Below are 23,479 nucleotides of genomic sequence, written 5' to 3' on the forward strand. Positions count from 1 at the left end.
ACACACATTGGACACACAACCACCGTTGATCTCTCGTCAAATCTGTACCTTCTAGAAAGCGCCAAGCACATCAATACCGGTCGATCCATTAGGCTAACCAGCGAGTTATGGATCAACTGCCGCAGGAGCTCGTCGAGAAGATTACTAGTTATGTACCCACGAAGGATCTCAAGAACCTTCTCACTCTCACAACGAAGTTTCGCTACAGCGCAGAGAGATACTCTGGCGCATTTACGGAATTTACCCTAAACAAGCGCAACGCCGACAGTTTTGTTAAGATTTTCTCAGGGTACCGTCTGCTATATCTACGGGAAGTGATCTTTCGACCCAATTTCCCTCCACTAGTCTGGACTCCCCCAGCCGGCGAGGAGGATGAGGAAATCGAATGTCGCGAAAGTGCGGATGAGATACGAGAGAAGAATGAACACTTTACATGTCAGGTGCAGATTATCTATAAAACCCTTAGGACCGTCGAGGAAAATGCTGGACACCATGCCCCAGGCCGATATCGACTCCTGGTGCACGGCCCTACGAGACTGCTCCACGACAACAGCATCACGTGTCCGCATCGCCTGTATAGCAGCTGGCGAGTTCGACTACTCAATACCGAAATGCCTCTGGTGTATTCCGTTCGTTCTCTAGAGATCTACAATGTATGCAAGGAAGATACGGACATCTGTCATGACTCTCATGATTACCCACCAGACTATAGCAGCTGGGAGGGACATGAGTTGAAACTGGATCTGGGTGTCATGGTCAAACTAGCATCGAGACTCCCAAACCTTGAGTACTTGGGCTGCAAGACCGGAAGTTTCGAATGGCACCCGCCTCTTTGCCATCAGGATGGCGACGAAGAACCCAATCATCATTTTCAACACGATTGGGACGGCCCACGTCGTGACGCAAGGCATGATTTTGCAAGCGCCGTTACCAGGCATGGAGCTCAGCTCCCAGCTTCACTCCGACAGGCGAATCTAGACTTCATCCGCCCACTATATCGCACACTGCATACTGTACAGGGCAGGATGCTACCTGACCTAGTCAGACCAGCGCTGTACGACCCATTCAGCTCCATTCTTCGTCTCTTAACCAACAATGTTCGGCAGCTCCGCATACGAGCCATCATCGATGAAAGCCTATTTCACATTGACGATTCTTCACAGCCGGCATGGCCTAACCTGGAAATTCTAGAGGTCATGTTCCATCCATCACGGCCTGACGGATCGTGGTACTTTCATGGACCTAGAGGTCAGGGTCGCGACGCTGTGGGTTACGCAATTACTGCTGCCTCTTACCCGCCTCTCGAAGCGAATGATCTCGACGCTGAGATGGAGGGGCGAGTATACCATGGGTTTATTCTTCCAGATTTACTCAATGGTCATAGCAATGAATTCCGCATCACACCAGATGAACAACGGATCAGACCGCTGCTGGAAGGTTTCGCCAAGGCCGCAGTACAGATGCCTTCCTTAAAGAGAGCCATTATCCGGTCGCCGTTGTTGTGGAATCCGACCGAGGGATATGATGACGGGATCCAAAGAAAAAATCTCACATGGGGTATACAATATTCCGACGAAGATGTTGGTCTTAACATGGCAAAGCATGATCCGACAAGCCAAAGAGAGCAAGGCTATACAGCGACACGTGCTTTGACTTGGATGGTGGGTGATTGGCATCCTGATGCGCAGCTGCACAGCCTTTTCCAGCAAATTGGATGCGAGAAGCATGGTGAAGATTTGGTCGAGCATTGGGAACAGAAGTACTCGTATGGCTACGATTTCTCTCGCTGGATGTTCATTAATACTTTCTGGAGTCATAATCATGGTCATTGGATCTACGATGATGGGTATGATGATCCGGGCCGCGTGCCTACTTCGCTGTTTTAGGCTGGCGATCACAGGCTCAAAATCAGGCACCGGTTGTATCTCCAGAAATCTTGATCACAGAGCATCCAAATTTGATGACATCCAGCGTAGCCTATCTTATTCTGTGTTGACGTATGATTTTTCCGAAACCTTTAAGCTGCAGTCTATGTCGATTTGCGTACTGGAAACTGAGATGCATGGTATCTTCGTACTATTGATACCGACACGAACGCAACCTAAACTACCCTTGATAAGAGCACAGAAAACATGACAAAGGTTGTATCGAAGTATGGTATAAGCAGGGCAGATACTGGATGAATTGGGTCGCATGTCTTGGTCGTCGCTATAAAGCAAAAGTATAGGCATGTATTGAGAGATCCGTTATTTATGAGTTACATTTCGCATATCATCTTAGAACATGCTTTCTATTTTCTCTCTATTCCAAGACTTCATACCACAGCCGAAGTCTCCAGACTAAGTTTCCATGCGGCATGGGATTTTCTCCGCCCTCAATGATACGACCATACTCGCTCATCAACGAGGACGGCGGCGACGACAATCTTTTCTTTGTATCTAGATGTTTTACAATGTAAGCATTAGGCTCGTTGAGATGTTCGCTGACACCCATGTGGTGCGAACCTGCATCGTTCTGGGGCGTAGCTGGCAGCAAGCGAGCATAGTACTCGCCATCGTTGAGCCGCGACAACGCCGCAATATGAAGACCTTGAAAGTCAAAAGTAAGGTCGCGTTTGCGGTTGTTTCAGAAGAACTTCGCGAAGTTTTGGCCTCCAACCCTCACAGATACTGGGGCTGGATTACCTCGCCACCGGATATGCAAGACCTTGGCCACGCGCGTTCCTGTACCTATGTAGAGTCTTTTCGAGCCCGAGATAACACATAGCAGCGCTCGTTCGGGGCTTGTCACAAACCCTTTACAAATGAATCGATTTCTGTTCTTATTCTTACACCCTGAATCTTGCAATGTGATATCGTTGCAGAGCTGCAGTTTTGCTCATATGTAACTAAGAACCTCTGAATGGTGACAGCAATATTTTTGTTTCTCTTGCTTGGCTGATGTTCTTCCGCATTTGACCACGCAGTCATCATGAAGGTGATCCTGACTGTGGCATGGATGCAGGATCTGCTCGGCCTCGTCGAATGACACAGCAGAGGTAAGTCATGCTAGGATGTTCGTTTAGACTCGCATCCTGAGGCCTCTTCATGATTCGATACACACAGAGGTTTGTGTTGGGTATCATGCTCTTTGTAGTGGCACAACGTACTGAGCTCAGTGCGGCAGTGTTTGACTGAGCCTCAGAGGCAAAGGCTGTTTGGCCCAAGTGAAGTAGCATGTCGATACCGTTGATGGTTAGGCGCTGCGGTGTGGTTGTTTCGAACTGCGTCTTGAGTTGAGTCGTGACTGGGGGCGTGATTTCCGTAGTTACGATTGATGAAGACTTGAAGCAAATATTTAGCTGGATTGTGTCGTAACAGGACATGCGCAGTTCATCTCTCAACTTCGCTTCATACCTTGATAAATCTGAGGTTGAAATTCCCAAAATGCGTTGTCTTCTTGCGCTGCTAGCTATACGAGCTATTCTCGGACTTGCTGAAACTTGCGATCCCCAAGCCTACGAGGATGGCAACCCATACGGCTTGGAACAAACCAACGATCCAAATATAATGTCAAAGTTGAACGAATATCTAGTCGACAATCTATGCATCAAGTATTCCGACGGAACCGAGCAGGATATGAAAGAACAGTGCAAAGACGTCTGCATTCCGAGCCAAAGTGCAAGCGAAGGCCAAGCTGTCGTATCATCTCAAAGTTGTATCTTTGGCGACAATCCTTGGTACGATACAAGCAACATGACACCTCTTCTGTGTGGCGCCGACGAGGCATTCAACGGTATGCTGTGTTCTGGATTTGCCAAACTTACAGACTGAATTCGAGAAACTAATGTTCAAATCAGGTCTGATGATCAAGAAAGGTTATTGCTCCTGTGACCTTCCCATCCTAGAATTCGCGGGTGAATTCTTCATTGAGGGACTTATTGAGGCGGACAAGATCTTGGAGAAAGTCATATGTCCAGCTTTGAAAGCTCTCGATGTTGTCGTAGCTATTGGCATGGCAGCAATCCCCCCTCCGGACCGCGCTATCACCGGTGGAATGGGTAAGCATTCAAGGTCCTTTTTGCTGTATGTCTGATACTGAAGGAAAGACACAGTTGCGGCTGTTCGATCGGCAAAAGCATACAAGTACGCACACGAAGCACAAGACGCTGCTCAAGAATGGGCCGACTTTTTCCTTAGTGGCGCAAACTTTGCAGAGCAGGCAGGATGTGGACCACTGATACCTACCAAGGACAATCTGATAAAGAAGGCTTTCACTCCCCTGGTCGATGCACCGGACGAGCTTGTACCAGGGGGAATGAACTATGAAGACCTACCATGTCCCAAAAGAGGTTGTAAGGGCTGCAAAGGCCCAAAATGTACGAATGGAAGCGGAAACGAAGGCGGCGATGCTTCCAGAACCATCATCCAACCTGCTCTGACCATTGGCAGTACAGTTCCCCCACAGGTCACTACAATTCTGTCGAAGACTTCATCTGGTTCCCTGCTGTCTACCGCGGCTATGTCATCAATCATCTCTTCTTCTTCATCGATGTCTTCGACAGCAACACCTTCCCTGTCCTGTCAAGACCTCGCTACGCTGGACAAGGACGAGGAGATCGTGGAGCCAGAGGCTCTTAGGCGAAGTTATCCAATTGATCTAAGATATCATAGGCTGGAGAAGCGTGAGCCAAAGAAGGGATACCCTTGCGACGGAATGCTTTTGGCCAGTTTCGACTATCCGAGCACTTCGGAATGGGGGGATCACCCACCAACGAGATATGGCTTCAACAAACGAAAATCATGCGATGACTATAGTTCCGACAGTCCAGACGACGATGAAAGTGTCAAGTGTGAGACCGAGCATGTTCTGGAATGGCAAATTGTTTGGCGCTTCTTTGATGAGATGGATCAATTGATCACGACCAAGTTTAGTCATCCCCAGCCAGGCAATACTGCTAAGCTAAGCTTTTGTCAATACTGGAGAGAGTCTTGGATGGCGAAGAAACAGCCACTCATGGAGGGACCCTCTTCTAGTCCTGTTGCCACTCCAGATCCTGCTGCTACCCCAGAACCTGCTGCCACTCCGAATCCTGCTGCCACTCCAGATTCGAAGTCTACTCCTGGTGCGGCAGCGACTTCCGATCCAGTGGCGACCCCTGACCCACAGACAAGGAAACGTAAACCGAGTGATTGGCTCGCAAGTCAATATCCATACAGGACTGGCCGAGAGGAAATGTGGCTAGATGAAATGACATTGTTGGAGAAGAACATCAACGAACTAGTTAAGGGAAGAGTACGTTCGGCGCCTTACACTACCTAAGCAGAGTGAATCATGTTAATAAGTATCGCGCAACAGTTATTCAACCAGGAGAAAACCAAAGACGGGCATTATTCACAGATTCGCGACAAGAAGAAGATGAAGGATCTGATAGAAGGGCGAACAAAGGAAAAACGTTTCAAAAACCTAAGCCTGGATCCTGCAGACCAAACCCGCATAGCGATCCAGCGGTTGCGGGAGACGATTGGAGCTCTCAGATACATGCAAGATGAAAAGGTCGCAAAGATATTTGCAGACCAGAAGAACAGAATGGGCGCGATTATTGGGCATATCGACCGAGAGCTGCACAAGACACCCCCAGTGTATAAGGATGACGTGGAGGGACCCCCGTGGCAGGAACAAAAACTCGAAGAAAAATGGAATGCCTACATGGACAATGTATTTTCCGTGGCAAAGCAAAGGGCTACAGATTACATGAAGCTCAATATTGGTGTGTTGAAAGATGAATGGAACTCTGACAAGAAGAAGGATGAGTTCAAGGCCGATTCGAACGATGATCAGGCGACGAAGGACAAGAAGAAAGGACTGAAGAAGACCCAAGAACAAACCCTGGCTCTTATCAAAAAACTAAGCGACGAGTGGGACAAGGTCAAAGATTGGCCAAAGCCAAAGAACTGGTAGAGCGGCTGCTTTCGATGCATAGATGCTGCAATGTGATGCGCGGAAAACCTATGTGGCGTTGGACAGTTACGTGTTGCAGAACGACTGGGATCGTCGTCTGAGTGGAAGAAGGAACACGGCTGTTCCTCAACCCTGCCTTAGCGCTCGAAGTGCTTCGGATCGTCTCATACTGGCTTAGCGTGCTCCTCATCTGTCACACAGGGCGTCCCTGAGTCGCAGATATAATGACAAAGTATCAATGTTGTGACTACGCCGCAAACCCGCTCAGGTCTTAAAGTTGCTGGGTGCGCTTCCAACACGTTTACTGACTGTCTGACATAATTTTGCGAAACCCACACAACAACCTGGTCGTTACCTGTCATCGAGTGTACAGATCTTCCCCAGACATCATCACAAATCTTCGTCACATCATTTACAGACAACCAGGATTCGATGGAAGGACTCCCACAAGAACTCATCGATAAAATCTCCAGCTATCTACCCAGGCGAGACTTGTGCAATGTCCTTACCCTAACTGGTAAGTTTCGCTTTGCTGCTGAGAGGCACTGCGGAGCTTTTTCCAAATTCACTATCAACGAAAACAACTCGGTCGACTTCCTTGCGCGCTTCTCTAGTCATCGGCTTCTCTACCTGAAGGAAGTGATATTCCGGCCAACCTTCCCAACGCTGTGTGGTCCACGCGACAATGAAGATGACAGTAGCGACGACGACCAAGTCCTGTGTCGAGAGCCTGCTCATGAGGTGTATGAGAGGGATGAGTCTTTTACACAACAGATACAGTTCCTCTTCCACATTCTTCAACTAGTCGAGAAGCAAGCCGGTGAAAAGCATGCCCCAGGCAGATATCGTCTGTCACTTTACAGTCCAATCAGAACAGTACGTGCCAAAAACGCATGTCCCCATCGCTATCGAACTAGCTGGCGTGTTCGGCTACTGGAAGCCGAGCTATCTCCAGTCGCGTCTATCCGGTCGTTCAAAATCTACAATAACTACGGCAACGAATCATTCGCTCCTTATCTCCATATGGACAGATCTGGTAAACAAGAGTTCAAGCTCGACTTGCGCGTTCTCATTGATCTAGCGATCAGAATGCCTAATCTTGAATATCTGAGCTTCCGAACTGGAGGATACGAATGGTGCGAATCGTTCGATCCAGAGATGAATACATGCATCGAGCACTATGAGCACGACTGGGCAGGACCTCGTCGAGATGCTCGACACGACTTTGCAGATGCTATCATCCGCAGTCTCGATAAGATACCAAAAACGCTAAGGCATGCCTCGCTTGATTTCCTGAGCCCTTTGCTTCGTGCAACTGATATACATCATGGCAAACCATTGCCTGATCTAGTCGGTCACTTGACATACGATCCATTCACTTCGAGTCTTGGTATGCTATGCAACAATCTTCGCCACCTGCAACTACGAGCGATGATCGACGAGTCTCTTCTTTTGGCACCGTCAGAAAGCTTGACAGAGTTACATGTCTCTTGGCCACACTTGGAAATACTTGACATCATGTTTCACAACGCACGCCCTGATGGAACCTGGTACTTCTCAGGGCCGGCAGGGCAAGGCCATGTTTCACGTGGATATCCGGTGACCAGTGCCTCCTATCCTCCTTATGCACCCACAGAGCTCGATGAAGATATGGATTACGACTTCCTCGACGCTCCTGATCCGCGTACGGCATTCAATAAGCAGTTTCGCGTCGCCCCTACTGCTAATCTCACCCCACTTCTTGAATCCTTTGCCAAGGCAGCAATAAATATGCCGGCACTCAAGGAAGCTGCTATATGGTCCCCTTTAAAATGGTCCGGTAAAGGTTTCATAGGCAACGATATTGATTACTGGTCTAAAATAGAGGGCGAAGACGACAAGATGCTATATAGTCCGGAGTCTCTAGCCTGGGGTATCAAATACGCAGAGCCGGGACGACATACAGATTCCAGGTCCTGTCGTCGACTCCAGTGGGTAGTCGGTGATTGGCATCCTGATGGAGAGCTGCGGAGCTTATTTCAGGCGATAGGGTACGCAAAACACGGTGGAGAGCTTGAAGAGGTCTGGACTGAAGGCCTCGCTTATGATGGGGGAAGGATGTCGGGAATCGGCCACCGGGGTGAGTTTAAAAGGATAAAGGCGTAGTAACGATATGAAGAGTGGCTATCAACTCATGAAGTCGCACGCCTGAAGTTGCACTTTGTAAGTAATGTCATGTTGTATATGGTCCAGAATCATCCTATGAAACATTCTGGTCTCATGGGGCTATGGCCAACCGTGATTGCCCACGTAGGCAGAGAGGTTAGAAGGTATTGTCGATGACGACGGCGACGGAATGGCAGATTGTTCGCAGCACTTGGCATGGGAAACAATATAGGAAAGAGCCTCACATGATTGAAATCCAAGGTACTGTCGTGGACGAGATAGCATATCGGCTGATGGTGTGAGACAAAGGAAACCATCAAATTAAAGAAGATTGTCAAAAGAGATATATCGAGGCAATTTGCTATTTCAGAGATCTGACTAGACTTCGGATCGGCACTGTACACGAAGCTTGCAGACTAGTGATGCGGGCCGTACGCCATGATCAACGGCCCTTTACCCAAGTAAGGAAAGGACTATCCACTACCTGCGCATGTGACGTTGCGGCGCGCCTGAACATCGTCGAAAATGTATAAATGTGCGAAGTGAAGTCTGCGCAATGCCCTAAAGCATCGAGCCACCAGAATGAAGGCAACTTTATCTGTTCTTGCGGCGCTGTCCGCAGCAGCCGCTGCACTTGACTCAAAGTTCAATTCTGACAATGGCTGCCAAAAGCCACTTCCATCAGGTGTCAAACTCGATCAATCCGTCGACTTGACATTGAATAGCACGAGCGGTGTCTCGCCTCGCAGGTACCGCTTACATGTTCCGCCCGCATACGACAGCGACACCCAAGTCCCACTCATCCTATCCTTCCATGGCCGTGGCAAAGACGCAGAATACCAGGAAGCCCTGAGCCAGTTCTCGAACGCAAGCTACGGTTTCGATGGGATCGTCGTATACCCAGAAGGCGTACCTGTATGTGGATCATCTCTTCGAAACCTGGCCGACGAGCTGCAAATTGTTGAGATGACAAGCTAATACATCCCCAGAACGCGAAAGGCACGCAGCAATACCAGGGCGATCCCGACTCCCCAGCCTCAATCAACGACGTAACGTTCACACTTGAACTTCTCGATCACCTACAGTCCGCTTATTGTATCGATTCATCCCGTATTTACGCGACCGGAAAATCGAACGGCGGAGGTTTTACCGGCGTATTGGCTTGCGATGCAGAAGCCACGAAACGTATCGCTGCATTTGCACCCGTGTCTGGTGCGTTCTACCTGGATGCAGACCAAAACCCCCCACCCTGCGAGCCTAGTCGGCGCGTGCCGGTTATGGAATTTCACGGGTTGGAGGATAAGACAATTCCGTACGCAGGTGGCATCAACACGCGCGGGAACGCTAATTCGACCGATGTGACGACTTGGGTTGATGACTGGGCTAGGCGCGATGGATTTGATGTCAGCGCAAACAAGACGAGTTATCTGTGTGAGAAGGACGAGGGAAAAATGGTTACGCGCTATAGTTGGGATGATGTGGTCGTGCATTACAAGTACGAGAATTTAGGTCATGATTGGCCCAGCTCATTCCCCAACGGCGACACGGGCGATGATGAGGGCGTGCTGACTTGTAAGGAGGCGGAAGCAACACCTATCATTCTGGATTGGTTTGGCAGATGGAAACTGTAGATCTGGCTGCAAAGTAACCGTTGATCGATGGGCGCGGCAGTCGGCAGATGATGACGCGAGGTGAAGGTACAGATGATGCGCGATCAATGTTGCTTGTGTGACGCTCAGTGGCTGTAGTCAGATTGATGAAGAAACAGAGCATCTTTTGCCATCACGCGATTGTGTGACGCATGAAAAACCAAGGTTTGAGACTAGATGAAAGGAATCCACAAGAAGGAGTTGGAGAGGAAAGAACGATAAGGTAGACGTCATGATGTCATAACCACACATCATTGATAAAGAACATCGTCTCTTCATCTCATCTCACCTCTTGCTTTCGTTCTCCATCTAACGCGCCTGCGCGATGGATCACTATAGTCTCGCTGTTTATGTTCCATCACCTCCAGGTCGTAAAATAGCTGGCTCCGTCGTGGCCTCAGCGATGCCTGTGCAACGGAACTCTGGACAGCTTTCAAGGCAGTCCCAATCAATGGAGCATTACAGAGAACGGGTGGATTCTTCCTTCAATTACGTTCTAGTATCAACAGGCTTCGTGTACAAACTCTCTTACAAATATCCATAATCATATGGCTGTGTGGTGATGTCTGGTCACCCTCACCAGGCAACTGCCTCGCACGTGCACCACAGCATGAACGGTAAACACGCGGCAAAAACTCAATCTCATTGTCGATGATACATGTCACGCAGTACTATATATATGAAAACACAATCTGTACTAGAAATAGTCGCGCTCGCTCTTTCGCTTTCCAAATTCTTCTCCAGCGTATGCCTTCTGAACTCTGGCGCAGTCTCAGTGTTTACCTTGACAACAACGTCTTTCTGCTTTCCACCCACACCAACCCCAGCAACTTTATTCCAACCACGACGGTAGACTATCATTAATCATTGCGACGATTTCCTGCCGCGTCAACAGGACAATACCGATACGACAATATCCATGCCTTACGAAACGGCGTATATTGGTATTGCGACAACTCCGAGCGGTGGTTTCGATCATTTCGTACGACAGTTAAAGACGTCACATTTAGCAGGCGGATACTGGAGATTTCAGTCTACCGACGATGACCGGCGCGCCTATGCTCGCGGCTTTACTACACCGGAGGATGTGCTTTGCGCTGCCGAATCCACGAGCGAAGGATTCGACGAGATCTTCATTCGATGGATAAGGGGAGCCAATGATCCCAATATTCGAATGGCTTTATCAGGCACTCCATCACAGCACCTTCAGACCATCTATGAACTACGGTTGTTGCTTGGTGTACCAATATCATCGCGAGGACAGGTTCCGCTGTACCCTATCAGTACCAAGCCAAGATTGAGACAGTACTGGGAAGCTAAGTATAGAGCACAGCGATCAGATATCCCCGATACAGCGAGCCAACTGCCAGATCAACCGATTGCTTCGCCTGTGACACCACACCCAGAAACCTTGGTTTCGCCACAACCTCAAAATCCGGTACGAGCTACACCAAAGCCTCCTGTAGGTCGAATCACGAGAGCCCGAAGTAAGGACATATCACAAGAAGCACGAGCGACGCCTGCGGCCAGAACTGCGCCTCTCAGACACCCACTGAATGCTACCACGGAGCATCTGACACAGTCTTCCGCAGCGCGCGCGTTGTCCCGTGAAGTTGCAGTTTCGAGCCTTTCCAGCTCTACAGTGAACCGCCACCAAGTCACTCTTCAGGGTAACTCTCCACTGGTATCATCGTCCATATCACCCGCTCTGTCTGCCGGTAGGTACGTGCCATCAATACCTCGCGCTGCATTGGAGTGGGGTTTACAGCCGTCCACGTCACCAACATCGTCGACACTAGAACAAGGTATTACACAGCATAACTGGGTGCATTCATCTTCTCGTAATCTAAAGGCTATCGCTACTTCAAATACACTATACCAATCTCCATATGCTGTGAGCGGGACCCAACCAGGGTATACATTTCCAGTCGTGGCAGCTCCAAGATTGCCGCCAGAACTCAACAAGAACGCTGCATCGCCATGTGGCGCGACGACCACGTCTGTCACTACTGCCAATCCTGCTCCTGCTAAAAGTTTCTCTAGTCCGGTAGCTGTTACGACCGAGCCTTCTGCTACTACCGAAAACGCTGGCGACAGTCAAGTACAAACAAGCCCTGACAATCCTCACAATGTCTTGCCAACGACACCCTCCAGAAGATTGCATGCCCCTTTTTTGAATAGCATGAGAAGCTCGATCTCGCCTCAACCAGGTTCGCCACCTTCTCGCACTAGAGTCGTGCAGCTTGGGGAATCATTCGCAACAGAAGATAGTCTCAAGGAACCGCCTGACAGACCAGCTTCTATTGAGAACGAACATGGCCAATTGTCTGAAAACAAGCCCAGCTCTCAGCTAGAACTTGACCAGCTCAATATGGTTTCTCCAGACGTATGTGGCGCAAAAGAAGAATCGAGAGCGCAAGCGACCGAGGCAGATTCGGAGTCATTGCGCACTTATATGGAAGTTTTGAACAATCTTCCATGTATGGACTGTGGAGAATACGATGGTCATACGTGGGACTGTCATCTTGGTAGTGGGTGTCATGACTGCAACTGGTCAATCTCTTACTAACAACTTCTAGACATTCAACCGATGCAGAACCTTACCATGCTCGATTACCGTATGCTGGCCGAAGCTGTGGAGGAATTCGATCCCGGTCCATGGACAACGCACTTTGACCTCCATCCCGAGCCTGAGGTAGAAGACGCAGAAACACAGATACGAGGAATGGCGGAGGTCATCCGGAACGAAGATAGCTACAAGATGGACAAGGAACTTCACAACTTGCCAGACGAGTTCATGATCATGCTGTGGGCATTCAAGACTTCAGATAAAGTTCGTGTTATCAAGGAGTACGTTGGCGAAGATTACTGAGCACTTGCGCATGAAGGCCCGATGCTGATCATTAACGCAGGTACGACTGAGATTCTGGAAGCGCTAAGAATGATATCGGGAAATCGAATGGTGTTTTGCGAGCCTAAGGAGTATAAGTTCGAGGTTAGATTGGCGGGTGCGCTCCACACTTGATGTGTCTGTCGTAAAGAATATGCGATGTCGCGAAAGTCAACCAGTGTTGACATGGGCGGTACATCGCCCAAATGTTGCGCGTGATGCGGCAGCTGCGATTTGTGGCTTGGCAGAAAGAGAAAACCCAAAAGCAAAAGAGATGGCATTGCATCATTCTCATGCTTTCTTTGTTGCTGCCTCGTTGATGAGCCCGTGCCGCCTTGTCGACGTCGCGACTAACGGCTAGAACATTCAAGCCCCGCCCGTAGTGAACCGAGGTACACCATCGTAGTGTACAACGGACGAAAATCCGACAGCGCATACCAGGCGGCACTGCTACTATAAAAGCTTATCTATGCCAGTGTGCCGCTTCTTCCATCCGTGTCGGTTGTGCTAGGTCTGAAGTGGGAATTCTGACATAGTGATCCCTGACTTTCTGACATCGGCTACGTCTTTCGGGCTTGTCCCAATACTAGCGTATCGTTTCGCACTTATATACCAAAGGAAACATCAGAGGTCTGCTTCCGATCAATTGATCTCCCAAAAGAAAACAGTCTGAACGCCATATCCGTTGCAAAAATGGTAGACTTCGAAATCGCCATCCAAGACGCCGTCGCTGCGCAAGAAATTCCTGGCTGTGCTGTAGCAGCTACAAGTCGCGATGGTAATCGCTCTTTTGTCTTAATAGTCCTTGTTCACCACCTTTTAACAAGCAATAGGCTCATTTACCTACTCTAAAGCCTTCGGCGCCACGTCCATGGACTCTTCTCGCGCTAAACCTTTCAATCTCAATACCATGATGTGGGTAGCATCCTGCACCAAACTCATGACCTCCATCAGTGCTATGCAACTCGTTGAGCGCGGGAAGGTGACTTTGGATGAGCCTATCTACCGCATCATCCCCGAACTAGAAGAGTTCAAAGTACTGACCGGCTTTACTGACGAGGGTGCTCCAATTGAAGAGAAGCACAAGAAACCGATTACGCTACGAAACCTTTTGACGCATTCAAGCGGTCTGGTGTACGAGGGTATGGGCCACCCGTTAGCGACGGCGTGGTCGAAGTACCATAAAAAGCGTCCTAGTGGCAGTGGGAAGTTACTCGAGCGGTTCACCTGCCCGCTCATGTTCGAGCCCGGTACCAGTTGGACATACGGCCCTGGTATTGACTACGTGGGTCTAGCCGTCGAGCGCATATCCGGTCTTACACTCGAAGAGTACATGAAGAAGAACTTGTGGGGGCCACTTGATATTACTGATGTTACATTCTTCCCTTTCACGCGCCCAGATCTGCAAGCTAGAATGGCAGACATGAGTGAGAGGACCGAAGAGGGAAAGATGAAGCATAGTGATTCGCCGATGCCATATCTAGACGGAGAGGGTAAGGAAGTCGTTGATTGCATGGGTGGCCAGGGCAGTTTCACTTGCGTGGGAGAATATATCAAGGTATTGAAGGGCGTGTTGGCTTGCGACGAGGGTGGAGAGGGGAAGATCCTGAGTAAAGCGAGTTTAGAAGAGTTTTTCAAGCCGCAATTGGGCGAGGGGAGTCGGGAAATGCTGAATGCTGTTGTGCAGGACGACATGGTATGTCTCTCTTACCCACCTCCTCTATCCTGCTGGTTCACCTCTAGAAGACTCTTCTGATAAACGACTCCAAGGCGAATAATGCGATGGGTAACACCCCAAAGCATTTGACGAAAGACTACGGTCTTGGCGGCATAATCATTACATCCGATGCACCCGACGGTAGGAAAGCAGGCACTATGCATTGGGGCGGATATCCTAACTTGATCTGGTGGATCGATCGTAAGACGGGGCTTTGTGGAATCTACGGTGGGCAGGTAGTGCCACCGGGTGATCGTAAGTGTGCCGCCTTGACGATGAAGTGGGAAGAGGGTGCTTATGAGCTGTTTGAAAAGCATGGGCGAAACGGTGAATCAAAAATCTGAATGTCATATCCCAGGAGACGATGTAACACCGCACGAGACAGAATGGAGTATTTCTATATATTGTTCTATCAATGTCTTTACTCAAGCTCATCCGTTGCTGAACGATGAATTAATGTGAGCATTCCATATCCGTATCTTCCTTCGTCCGTTGCGCCCACACCCATAGTAGCTAACTAGACGTCATATCAATCACCTCGACCTGATCAGCTTCTCAAAATCGCGCCGTCAACCAAACAGAACAATGAAAAGGGATACTACCACAGCATCCAAAACTCTAGCGACGACGACCAGCAGCGCGAAGCATGGCGTTGCGTCCAAGAGCTTCTTGCTGGCGCTTCCGTCCATAGTCACCAGAAGGAACCGGCATCTGACCAAGCCCAGTGCTCGTCATCTCAGGTAGGTTTGAGGCCCGGCCGGTATTGCCGTCGTCATTGACAGTCGTAACCTTCCGGATTGAGTTGCCAATGACATCACTACTAGTGGGGCCACCAATTCCCTGGGTAGCAGCCATAAAGTTATCGAAGATGTCCCAGTTGGTTTCGTCGAACTCGAAGTCAGGCATGTCGAAGTTGAAGTCTGAAAGGGTGGGGAGGGCGATCTTCTTCTGCGCTTCGTGCTGGATGTTAAAAGCTTGGCAGGCGCGGAACATAGCGATATCTTTGTCGGAGAGGTCGAGATCGTCGCCAGTGAGGTCGACTGTGGTGGTTGCAGCTGAACTTGAAGTCGACAGCGGAGAAGGGTTGTCCATGAAATTGGTGCCATCATCGCCGGTGCCGAAGACATCGTCCGTGACCATCTCGAAAGAGGGCGGAGGAAGGAGGCTACCAGCTTCACCGATCTTCTCACCCGTGTTTGGGTCGATTCCTTGAAGAAGAGGGAGGAGGAGAAGGCCTTTCTCTTCTTGGGAAAGATGTGACCAGGGTAGGGTGTAGAGTGTTTGCACACTACGAGGTTCACTGGAGGGCGCTGAAACGGTGCGTTTGTGAGCTTTCCCAGGCTTTGTGATCTTCTTAGCTTTGGTAACACTAGGCTTCTGTGTTGTCTTGACGGCCATCGAGGTCTTCGCCTTAGGCGCACGATGCTTGGCGGGAGCACGGGAGGGAGTTGGAGTATCCGGAAATGCAACATTGATAGTATCTGATACTATCAAGGGCCTCCACAGATTCTCAATGGTGCCTGAAGAGGTGGGAGAGGAGGAATTCGGTACCAAGTCAGCGACCCTAGAGGGTGAGGAGGTGAGGTCGTCACTACACTCCAATAGACCATCGACAGGCCAAACAGACATATCAGAGTGGAGGCTTTCATTGTCGAAACCGATTTCAAAAGCCGAGTCGAAGAGGTCAGCTGAGAGGTCTTCGGTGCACTCAATCGAAGGGAGGGGGACGTCGGCAGAGAGGAGGGTGTCCTCGTCGAAGTAGGTGCTGTCGGTGAACATATCGAAGGCGTGCTCAGAAGTCTGGCTGGAGGACATAATTCGAGATGCTTGTTAGGCGATATCGTATCAAAGGAGTCGTAGGGCTGTCTGAATATGATCAGAAAGTGGCGTGGGTTGCTAGGGAAAAGGGATAGATACTGCAGTCGGTAGCTACCAGGGGAGCTCTGGAAGAAGGACGCTGGGCATTATCTAAGCCATCACGAGGCTGGTTAGCAGTTATTGGGGTATAAAACATGTTAAATCGCTCACCTTTTCCTCAACCTTGGGCAGTGCTTGTGGCGGTCGTAGGTACGATACTAGCAAATTTGGCAGCGCGAAAGGCAGCGGCGGGACGCAATTGGCCCAGCCTCTCCAAATTCCTGATCTATTGCCATGGCGTATCCTTGGTTTGCATGTAAAAGGTGGTTGGGTATGGAAATCGTGTTTCAGGTCACCTTCACTTTGTGGCGCAGGCGGACCTGACTGGCCTGGAAGAGGCTCAATAACGCGACAATGCTAAAGCGTACGCTAGACCATGGGTATTCCAACAGGTTACGTCATCGTGACTTCGGATTTCCGTTGCCCTAATCGCGGCGATGCGGGTGGGTGGGTGAAGTTAGGTGAATGGGCGACGATACAGCGGCGCAGCATACCTCCGGATAGCGTCCCAAACCAAAAAGAAGGAAAGAAAATCGAGCATGGTAGCATACTCGTGTATGAATCTGGACATGCTGTGTACAATCGCACCTCAGTGACCGATACGCTTGTTGAAAGTGAGATCAACATCGTCACTTCAAGAATCCGCGCTCTTAGCAAGGTAACATTCACCTACCCGGAGAATATTAGAATAAAGGACGCGCTGAACATCGCGTTTTATATGTGCCCGTTTGCTTTCGCACCTCCGTGATCTAGTCGCAGAAGCGGCGGTGGGGCCTCTTGGTGAGAGAGACCGACAAGATCGTATATCACGGCACGTGCCGATTGGCTCGAGCGAGGCTACATAACGCTTAGTCAATGGAAAGATCTTGGATGTTGCCTCCAAAATCAGACATGGCTGCCACCGCGTCGTTGCAATATATGGCATCAGCATATATGTGAGAATTTTGTCGACCGGATGTGTGGGGTCGCGGATGAAGGCTGTGGCAGGCTCGTATGGCAGAGCGATCATTCGTGCACAGCACCAGTACATACGGCTAGTCCATATTGATGATTTTGCGTGGTAGACAGTAATGATCACTCTCGAAGACGGAACAGCGTTGACATGTCCAACGCCGGTCAACATGTGTGTAATCCCCGAATCGTCAGGTCCTGCCCAAAGAATCTACTGTAGCGCGAACATGGGCGGGCAGAAACGTCTCCAGTGGATGCCACCTTGCCCGTCATCTTTCCCTAGCCATTCGCAATCCCATTCTACCATATGTGTCTCCCAAATCTCGCGCATCTCTGTGTACCTCTACTCATTCACATCTGTTGACTTGTACATATGTTTGATATACTGCTGACGAGCAGTCGCTGCCTTACGCTACGGTCCAGATTACTTCATCGTGCCGCATTGCCGCCCACTAGTTACTCCATCTATCTTCGTCGCGTCCAAACAATGAAGAATTTCTATCAGGTGTAACAAGCCGCGTCTCCTGTGGTTTAGTTGTCTTTCTTCGTGACATAGAGTCTGACCCAGTTGACTTTTAAATCGTCATCAAGGTCTTCATCTTCCCACGCTTCACGTGTCATCCTGCTATCGATTTTCAGCCACGATGCTCGCCACTCAGGAACTCGTAGTTCTTCCATGGTGGAAGCCTGCGCAGTCCGGTAGGTAGCTTGAGGCTTTGATTTCAGCGCTTGCTTAATAGGCGGCCGCGTTGCTTCGCGTCTAGCAGCAACTTGGTCGCCGCACTTCGGAATGACAAGATCTTGCGCTCGTTCGCTTGAAGTGTTGGTCAGAAACAATGCCAGCAGATTCAAACGATGCGCCGACAGGACGCTGTGTGCCATGAAGTTGGTAGGAATCTGAGTGTTGTGTGACCTGTACGTGTCGCTCATCAAGGATTGTCCAGGACCTGTGCTACCCAGATCTCCGTTATGATGGTCAATCTGGATCTGCGTCACGGCATCATCCTCCAACAATGGCTTCACCATCTTCGATAGCCAGACTTTACCCGCAACGACTACCGGTTTCCAACCCTGAGGTCGTAGCGTTTGCAAAGCTTCCGTAGTCGCAGAGAGATGTGTAACGCCCTCAGCATCGAACACAGCCGAAGTGATCAAATGAGCCGGAACGCCTGCAAGACCGTGCATGGCAGCGCACGGCAACATCTTCCGGTCGAAAACGACTGGATTCATAGGTGGAGCTGGCTCGACAAAGTGCTGCTCACTCTTCTCTGCTTTGAGGGCGGCAATCTCGGCGTGTAAGCGTTCTGTAGTCGGGACAGCCTCGTTGTGATAGAGATGCCACCAGTAGTCGCTCATGTCTCTAGCCTTCATTACCTCGCTCTCAGACTTGTCTTCAATGGTCGCGCCATACCATTCAACCTCCTGCACCTTTGTCTCCATCCTGGCGTTCGCTTCAACGAGGCTCCTGTTTTCTTCCGTGGTTCTGCTCACTAGTCTCAGCAGTTCACTATGATCTTTTTCACCGAGAACACCTTGCTGGCCCTGAACCACTTTTCGGAGCATGTTCAGCTCGTGCATCGCTGCCTCCATGCTATCACGAAGCGTACTGCTGGACTTTTTACTCTGGATCAGCTCGGCGTCAATGGAATCGTACTCGATAGACAGGCTGAGATTCTCATTGTCAAGCTTATCTAGCTTGCCTTGCATCTCAGCTTTGTCGTTTCGCTCGGTTTGAAGTGACTCTCGCAGGTGTTCATTCTCTTGCTCAAGTGCATCAAGCGCCGCGCAATGCGTGCCTGCTGGAACAGCGCCTTGCTGTATCTTCTCGAGCTGATTTGCCGCATCGCGAAGCTGAATCTTAGTGAGTGCCAGCTTATCTTCTAAGAGCTGGATAGTATCACAGGCGCGTTTTGACGCAGCTCGCATATCCTGCTCGGATTCTCGGTGACGTTTGCACTCATTCTGGATATTCTGCTGCGTATCGAGAAGATTCTCATTGTGCTGTTCCAGTCGCTTCACCATCGTTCGGAGCTTCTTGGCCTCTTCTCTACTCGCGGTACTCGCCTCGATGATTTGGTTGAGCTGGTGTAGCTCGGACCCTTTCGTGCAAGTTTGTTGTAGAATGCGACCCATGGTTCCATGCTCCAACTCCAATTGCCGGTTCCGAGTGACAAGATTGGCGATAGTCTCTTTGTTCTTGGTAGTAGCATCATCAGAATCCGCGGACATCCGATCGTATTTCGTCTTCCATGCCTCAAGCTTCTCTTTCAGATCATCAGTCTTGTTTCTACTGGTTGCCCAGATCTTTTTCTTTTCACGGATGGCCTTGGCTCGAGTTTCGTCGCGCTCGCTAACTAGCTTTGTCACCATTTTCCGGAACGTGGAATCTTTCTGCATACAGGCTTGATGCCACTTTTCGATTTCCACGTCCTTGGCCGCGACATTGAGGTCATACATAGCTTCTAACGTCTCGATCTTAAGGTCTTTTGCTTCGAGATCGATTCGATGCTGTTCTTTGGCGTCGGCGAGACGATCTTCTAGGATTTTCTTTGCGCCTTGAACTTCTGCGCAGTCAAATCTCGCATCAGCAGCTTCCTGGGCCCAGTGGTCCACCAAGCGCTTGTCGTTCACGCGCTGACTGCGCTGCTCGGTGTATTTCTGCTCGAGTGCCTCGTATCGAGAGTGCTCCTCGATCAACTGTTGCTTCACACTGCCAAGTTCCTCTTGTAGCTTCACATGCTCGCCATTCAGCAGCATCAAGACCTTGCTGAGCTTCAGTGCTGTCTTGCCACCGTCGCTTTCATAGCGCGAGGTCTGGTCGGTCTCCGGTCTTGAGCTGCACCTGTCGCTGTTGGGCGCAGGGCTCGACTTGTCGCGATTGCTGGACGAGTTGGAAGTCATTTTGGTTGTGACATCCGAGCTGTCTTCCGCGTTTGCGACCAACACTGTTCGTTGGACCTTCTTATTTGCGACGGTGATACGGGCAGCCACCTGCTTCTGTGTTTTGTCAGACATCGAATCTTCTTCCATGCTTATCTTGATCCTAACCTTGTCTCCCCCAGTCCAGTGGTTCGGAAGTTGGTTCTCGATGCGTCTGGTTCTATCCTGATAAGCGAGCCTTTTCTGGAAGCGTCTGACGTGCGCTTGTTCAGATGATCGCTGGCGGTGTGCGATGTTCTCTCGATCTGCCCTAGGCTTTGCGAAGTGCTGCTGAATGTCCATTGTGGAGATAGCGGTGTTGGCGCTGGCGCGCGGCCTGTTCCTTTTGGCAGCTACTGTGCTCAACATGGTTGCGACCGAAATGGAGGGCTTGGAAAGAAGAACACGATGGGACAATGAGTAAATTCAACTGGGCAGGTTAAACAAGTTTACCAGTGTGAAGATGTAACAGGGAGAGATTTGGACAAAGGATAAAGGGTTGCTTTGGTCATTCACGCATCGCACAACTACCATGACGTAGGCGCATGACTATCATAACATTCACTAAACTCATGGATTTCCGATTCGACCTCCTCTATGGAGACTTGAGCCGACCCACCTAGGAAGCGCTTATTCACGTGGTCGTCGTTCTTGGGAGATTTTCATTAATGTTGTTGTCTTTGTAGCAAAGGAGTATCAATCTGATAGTGTTTCGATCTCGGTCATTTTCAATCTTGGTATTCTTAGTGCCTCTCTTATGATGTGAACGAAAATAATGCTTGTCAAACAGGGCCGATATTGATAAAGATATCGACAACGGCTCTAATGTTCGTGGCTTTCCCGTTCAAAAAGAGACCAGATAATCTCTAGCAGAAATAAATCGACACTCCGGGAGGTAACCTTCCCACTCGTGAGAATAAAGTCATCCGACTTAATAGACACCTTTCAAAAAGAATGTAGTAATCATCTTCGACGTCACGCGCGACCAATCTTACGCAATCGATGCATGAAATACTACAGGATACTACGAACCTCTGAAATCTCCCGAGATCAGATCCTTGGAAGAAACCTTCCTAACTTGGAGGGGCCCAGAGGCTGTTAGTCCATACTGGAAAAGCACTATGAGCATACACCTCAGATATCTTCCCCCAATCGAATCAATTCGGCTGGTGCGATCTCAGATCCAGCAAACCTGTCCATAGTCGGCCATCTACTAGGAGAGTTCAGTGCTTCGGCTACTACACCAGGCAAGTTTTACATTGTGCCAAGAGGGGGTTAAATGATTTTCTCTTTGCCTACTGGATCGAGGCATACTCGACATTGCGCGATGCAAACTCATAGCATGTCAGTTCAGATGGCGAAGATGTATTCGTTCACTACGACATTTGACAGGATCATTCAAGACAAAAATAGTGAATATTGAGTTCTGGAAACAGCCATACAACAAATCTATAACGCCTTTATGCTAATTGAAGCGCTAAAAGTAAAATGCTCGAGGAAAAGAGAAAGCTTCCATAGATGATCGTCATGCGGATGTTCTCTTCTCGCTCATGGACTCGACCGCGGGGAAAGTGTTATCCACATTCACATCCTGCGGGCCACTGGCGGGTGTGTCTTTCCACCTCAGGTTGGGCGAGTCCAACAATGCCATCCTGCCCTCGGCCCTCATTCGATCAGCGGTGATTCTCTCCGGGTAGTTGCGCATGAACATGTTGGTGAAATGGGTGCCGTAGTGAATACCCTCAGTAGGCTCTTGGCCCGCCTCGAATCCAGGCAAAGGCTTCATAACAGCCGAGAAGTTGGGCTCGTGGAAGTAGGCGAAAGCGAAACGCTCGCGTGTATTGAGGCCAACTTTGTGGGGAGTAGAGGGTAAGAAAGAGTTGGTGATATACTGCATCATATCGCCTGGGAAAACAGTGAAGACATCAGGAACAGGTGGGACGTAGACCCAGCCATCGGCATCCTCGTTCTTTCCAGCGGCTGTCTCTTTCCAGTTTGCGTACGTCTCGCCTTCGATGGGAGGGCGGATAAATAGACCGCCTACATCGTCCTGCGCGGCAATGACAAGAAGACCGTAGTCAGTGTGCGACCCGATTCCACGACCTGCCTTACCCTTGCCGTTGACTTTAGTATCCTGAGGGAAGCGCAGGACGCGCATGTGGTGCCAGCCATCTTGCGTGTATTTTGTCAAAGCATTTCCGTCCTTGAGACCAAGGCCCCAAGCAATGAGTTGCAACATCTTCTCACCACTCTCGCCGAGGTAATCCATGTACGCTTGCATGATAGTCTTCATCTGCGTGAACGGCCAGGGGCACGGTCCATGGCATGGCCACTTTTGTTGAACCCGGGGATCAGACAGTGCGAGATCTTTTGTGACAGTGAAGATCTCGCTGTAGTCAGCGATATTATCCGTAATCTCCTCACCAGAAGCGATGTAGCCTGCAAAACTCTGATCATCGAGACAAGCAGCCTTCTTCTTGTGGTCGAGAGCAAAGAATTTCTTGCTCGTCAGGAAAGCAGCGTCGGCGAGCTTACGATTGATAGGGTCCATGGAGATTTGCAGGATGCCGTCGCGTTTCCATGCGTCGATCATGCTCTTGCCTAGCGCTTTGTCGGAGGCACTTCCGCTTAGTGATTCAGGTAGTTCGAAGGTCTGGAGGTGGCCGACTGTGGCTTTGTGACCCGGGGGCATAGTTCCAATCTTAGTGTCGGCCATTGTCGCTAGGCGGCGGAGTGCTACAGTGCGTGTGGATGCGTGGGAGAGGGTGCGGACCGTTGCTGGTCGCCGTATCATGGCGCGGGCAGACATTGTGAATATTTCGTAATGTATACGAGAAGAGAAAAAGAGGACGATGATGGTCACTTCAAATGATTTGGAAAGATACTCTTGTATACTGAATATCACGGATAGAAGTAGCCGGGAAGATTTCAGGGTGCGAAGAGTTTGAAAAAGATGGTGCCTTCGTGGTTGATCCATCTCGAAGGCATCTGTCTGCTAGCCTTATATACACATCTCTACCATCATTGCTCTGGTCTCGGATGCTGGCGGCTGCTCTGAAGCTGCAGGTCTGATACGGTTCGGAAGTTTGCAGTTCTGACATTGACCGGAGGTCAAGTCTTGGAATTTCCTGTGTTACCCCGGACGGTGAATCTCTGTAGTGTTGAGTGTAGGGTCCGAGAGTCTGGACTACGCAGCAGATGACCGTCACAGGCCCTCTGAACATGCTTACATTATATCCGTACTTGGGTCCATAGCGTGGATTTCTCGATCGAACACCTTCCATTCGCTGATTTCCTTGTAGATGGTCTCTGGGTACCCTGCCTTACGTATGCGGATACGGTCTTATTCTA

At 49.8% G+C, this 23,479-nt stretch overlaps 10 protein-coding genes across 10 annotated transcripts; 6 read left to right on the forward strand and 4 right to left on the reverse strand.

Annotated features, from left to right (window-relative positions):
• Nucleotides 1-107: 107 nt before the first annotated feature.
• Nucleotides 108-1,886, forward strand: GT037_009172 (uncharacterized protein; the record flags this gene model as incomplete). The annotated part of the gene is made up of 1 exon (XM_038934219.1): nucleotides 108-1,886. One exon carries the CDS (start codon nucleotides 108-110, stop codon nucleotides 1,884-1,886), a length of 1,779 nt encoding a protein of 592 aa, XP_038783021.1.
• Nucleotides 1,887-2,968: 1,082 nt separating this feature from the next.
• GT037_009173 (uncharacterized protein) lies at nucleotides 2,969-3,364 on the reverse strand (the record flags this gene model as incomplete). Its single annotated transcript, XM_038934220.1, has 1 exon — nucleotides 2,969-3,364. One exon carries the CDS (start codon nucleotides 3,362-3,364, stop codon nucleotides 2,969-2,971), a length of 396 nt encoding a protein of 131 aa, XP_038783022.1.
• Nucleotides 3,365-3,425: 61 nt separating this feature from the next.
• Nucleotides 3,426-5,940, forward strand: GT037_009174 (uncharacterized protein; the record flags this gene model as incomplete). The annotated part of the gene is made up of 4 exons (XM_038934221.1): nucleotides 3,426-3,774; nucleotides 3,839-4,039; nucleotides 4,094-5,274; nucleotides 5,338-5,940. 4 exons carry the CDS (start codon nucleotides 3,426-3,428, stop codon nucleotides 5,938-5,940), a joined length of 2,334 nt encoding a protein of 777 aa, XP_038783023.1.
• Nucleotides 5,941-6,372: 432 nt separating this feature from the next.
• GT037_009175 (uncharacterized protein) lies at nucleotides 6,373-8,085 on the forward strand (the record flags this gene model as incomplete). The annotated part of the gene is made up of 1 exon (XM_038934222.1): nucleotides 6,373-8,085. The coding sequence occupies one exon, from the start codon at nucleotides 6,373-6,375 to the stop codon at nucleotides 8,083-8,085; it is 1,713 nt and encodes a 570-aa protein (XP_038783024.1).
• A 582-nt stretch (nucleotides 8,086-8,667) lies between these two features.
• GT037_009176 (carbohydrate esterase family 1 protein) lies at nucleotides 8,668-9,716 on the forward strand (the record flags this gene model as incomplete). The annotated part of the gene is made up of 2 exons (XM_038934223.1): nucleotides 8,668-9,000; nucleotides 9,075-9,716. The coding sequence occupies 2 exons, from the start codon at nucleotides 8,668-8,670 to the stop codon at nucleotides 9,714-9,716; spliced, it is 975 nt and encodes a 324-aa protein (XP_038783025.1).
• Nucleotides 9,717-10,653: 937 nt separating this feature from the next.
• GT037_009177 (uncharacterized protein) lies at nucleotides 10,654-12,606 on the forward strand (the record flags this gene model as incomplete). Its single annotated transcript, XM_038934224.1, has 2 exons — nucleotides 10,654-12,265; nucleotides 12,314-12,606. The coding sequence occupies 2 exons, from the start codon at nucleotides 10,654-10,656 to the stop codon at nucleotides 12,604-12,606; spliced, it is 1,905 nt and encodes a 634-aa protein (XP_038783026.1).
• A 711-nt stretch (nucleotides 12,607-13,317) lies between these two features.
• On the forward strand, nucleotides 13,318-14,685 carry GT037_009178 (uncharacterized protein; the record flags this gene model as incomplete). Its single annotated transcript, XM_038934225.1, has 3 exons — nucleotides 13,318-13,402; nucleotides 13,458-14,320; nucleotides 14,368-14,685. 3 exons carry the CDS (start codon nucleotides 13,318-13,320, stop codon nucleotides 14,683-14,685), a joined length of 1,266 nt encoding a protein of 421 aa, XP_038783027.1.
• Nucleotides 14,686-14,959: 274 nt separating this feature from the next.
• Nucleotides 14,960-16,156, reverse strand: GT037_009179 (uncharacterized protein; the record flags this gene model as incomplete). The annotated part of the gene is made up of 1 exon (XM_038934226.1): nucleotides 14,960-16,156. The coding sequence occupies one exon, from the start codon at nucleotides 16,154-16,156 to the stop codon at nucleotides 14,960-14,962; it is 1,197 nt and encodes a 398-aa protein (XP_038783028.1).
• Nucleotides 16,157-17,740: 1,584 nt separating this feature from the next.
• On the reverse strand, nucleotides 17,741-20,497 carry GT037_009180 (uncharacterized protein; the record flags this gene model as incomplete). The annotated part of the gene is made up of 1 exon (XM_038934227.1): nucleotides 17,741-20,497. The coding sequence occupies one exon, from the start codon at nucleotides 20,495-20,497 to the stop codon at nucleotides 17,741-17,743; it is 2,757 nt and encodes a 918-aa protein (XP_038783029.1).
• Nucleotides 20,498-21,653: 1,156 nt separating this feature from the next.
• GT037_009181 (2-oxoglutarate-dependent ethylene succinate-forming enzyme) lies at nucleotides 21,654-22,937 on the reverse strand (the record flags this gene model as incomplete). The annotated part of the gene is made up of 1 exon (XM_038934228.1): nucleotides 21,654-22,937. The coding sequence occupies one exon, from the start codon at nucleotides 22,935-22,937 to the stop codon at nucleotides 21,654-21,656; it is 1,284 nt and encodes a 427-aa protein (XP_038783030.1).
• Between the last annotated feature and the right edge of the window lie 542 nt (nucleotides 22,938-23,479).

Source organism: Alternaria burnsii, assembly GCF_013036055.1.
Source record: "Alternaria burnsii strain CBS107.38 chromosome Unknown 700, whole genome shotgun sequence".
Taxonomy (NCBI): domain Eukaryota; kingdom Fungi; phylum Ascomycota; class Dothideomycetes; order Pleosporales; family Pleosporaceae; genus Alternaria; species Alternaria burnsii.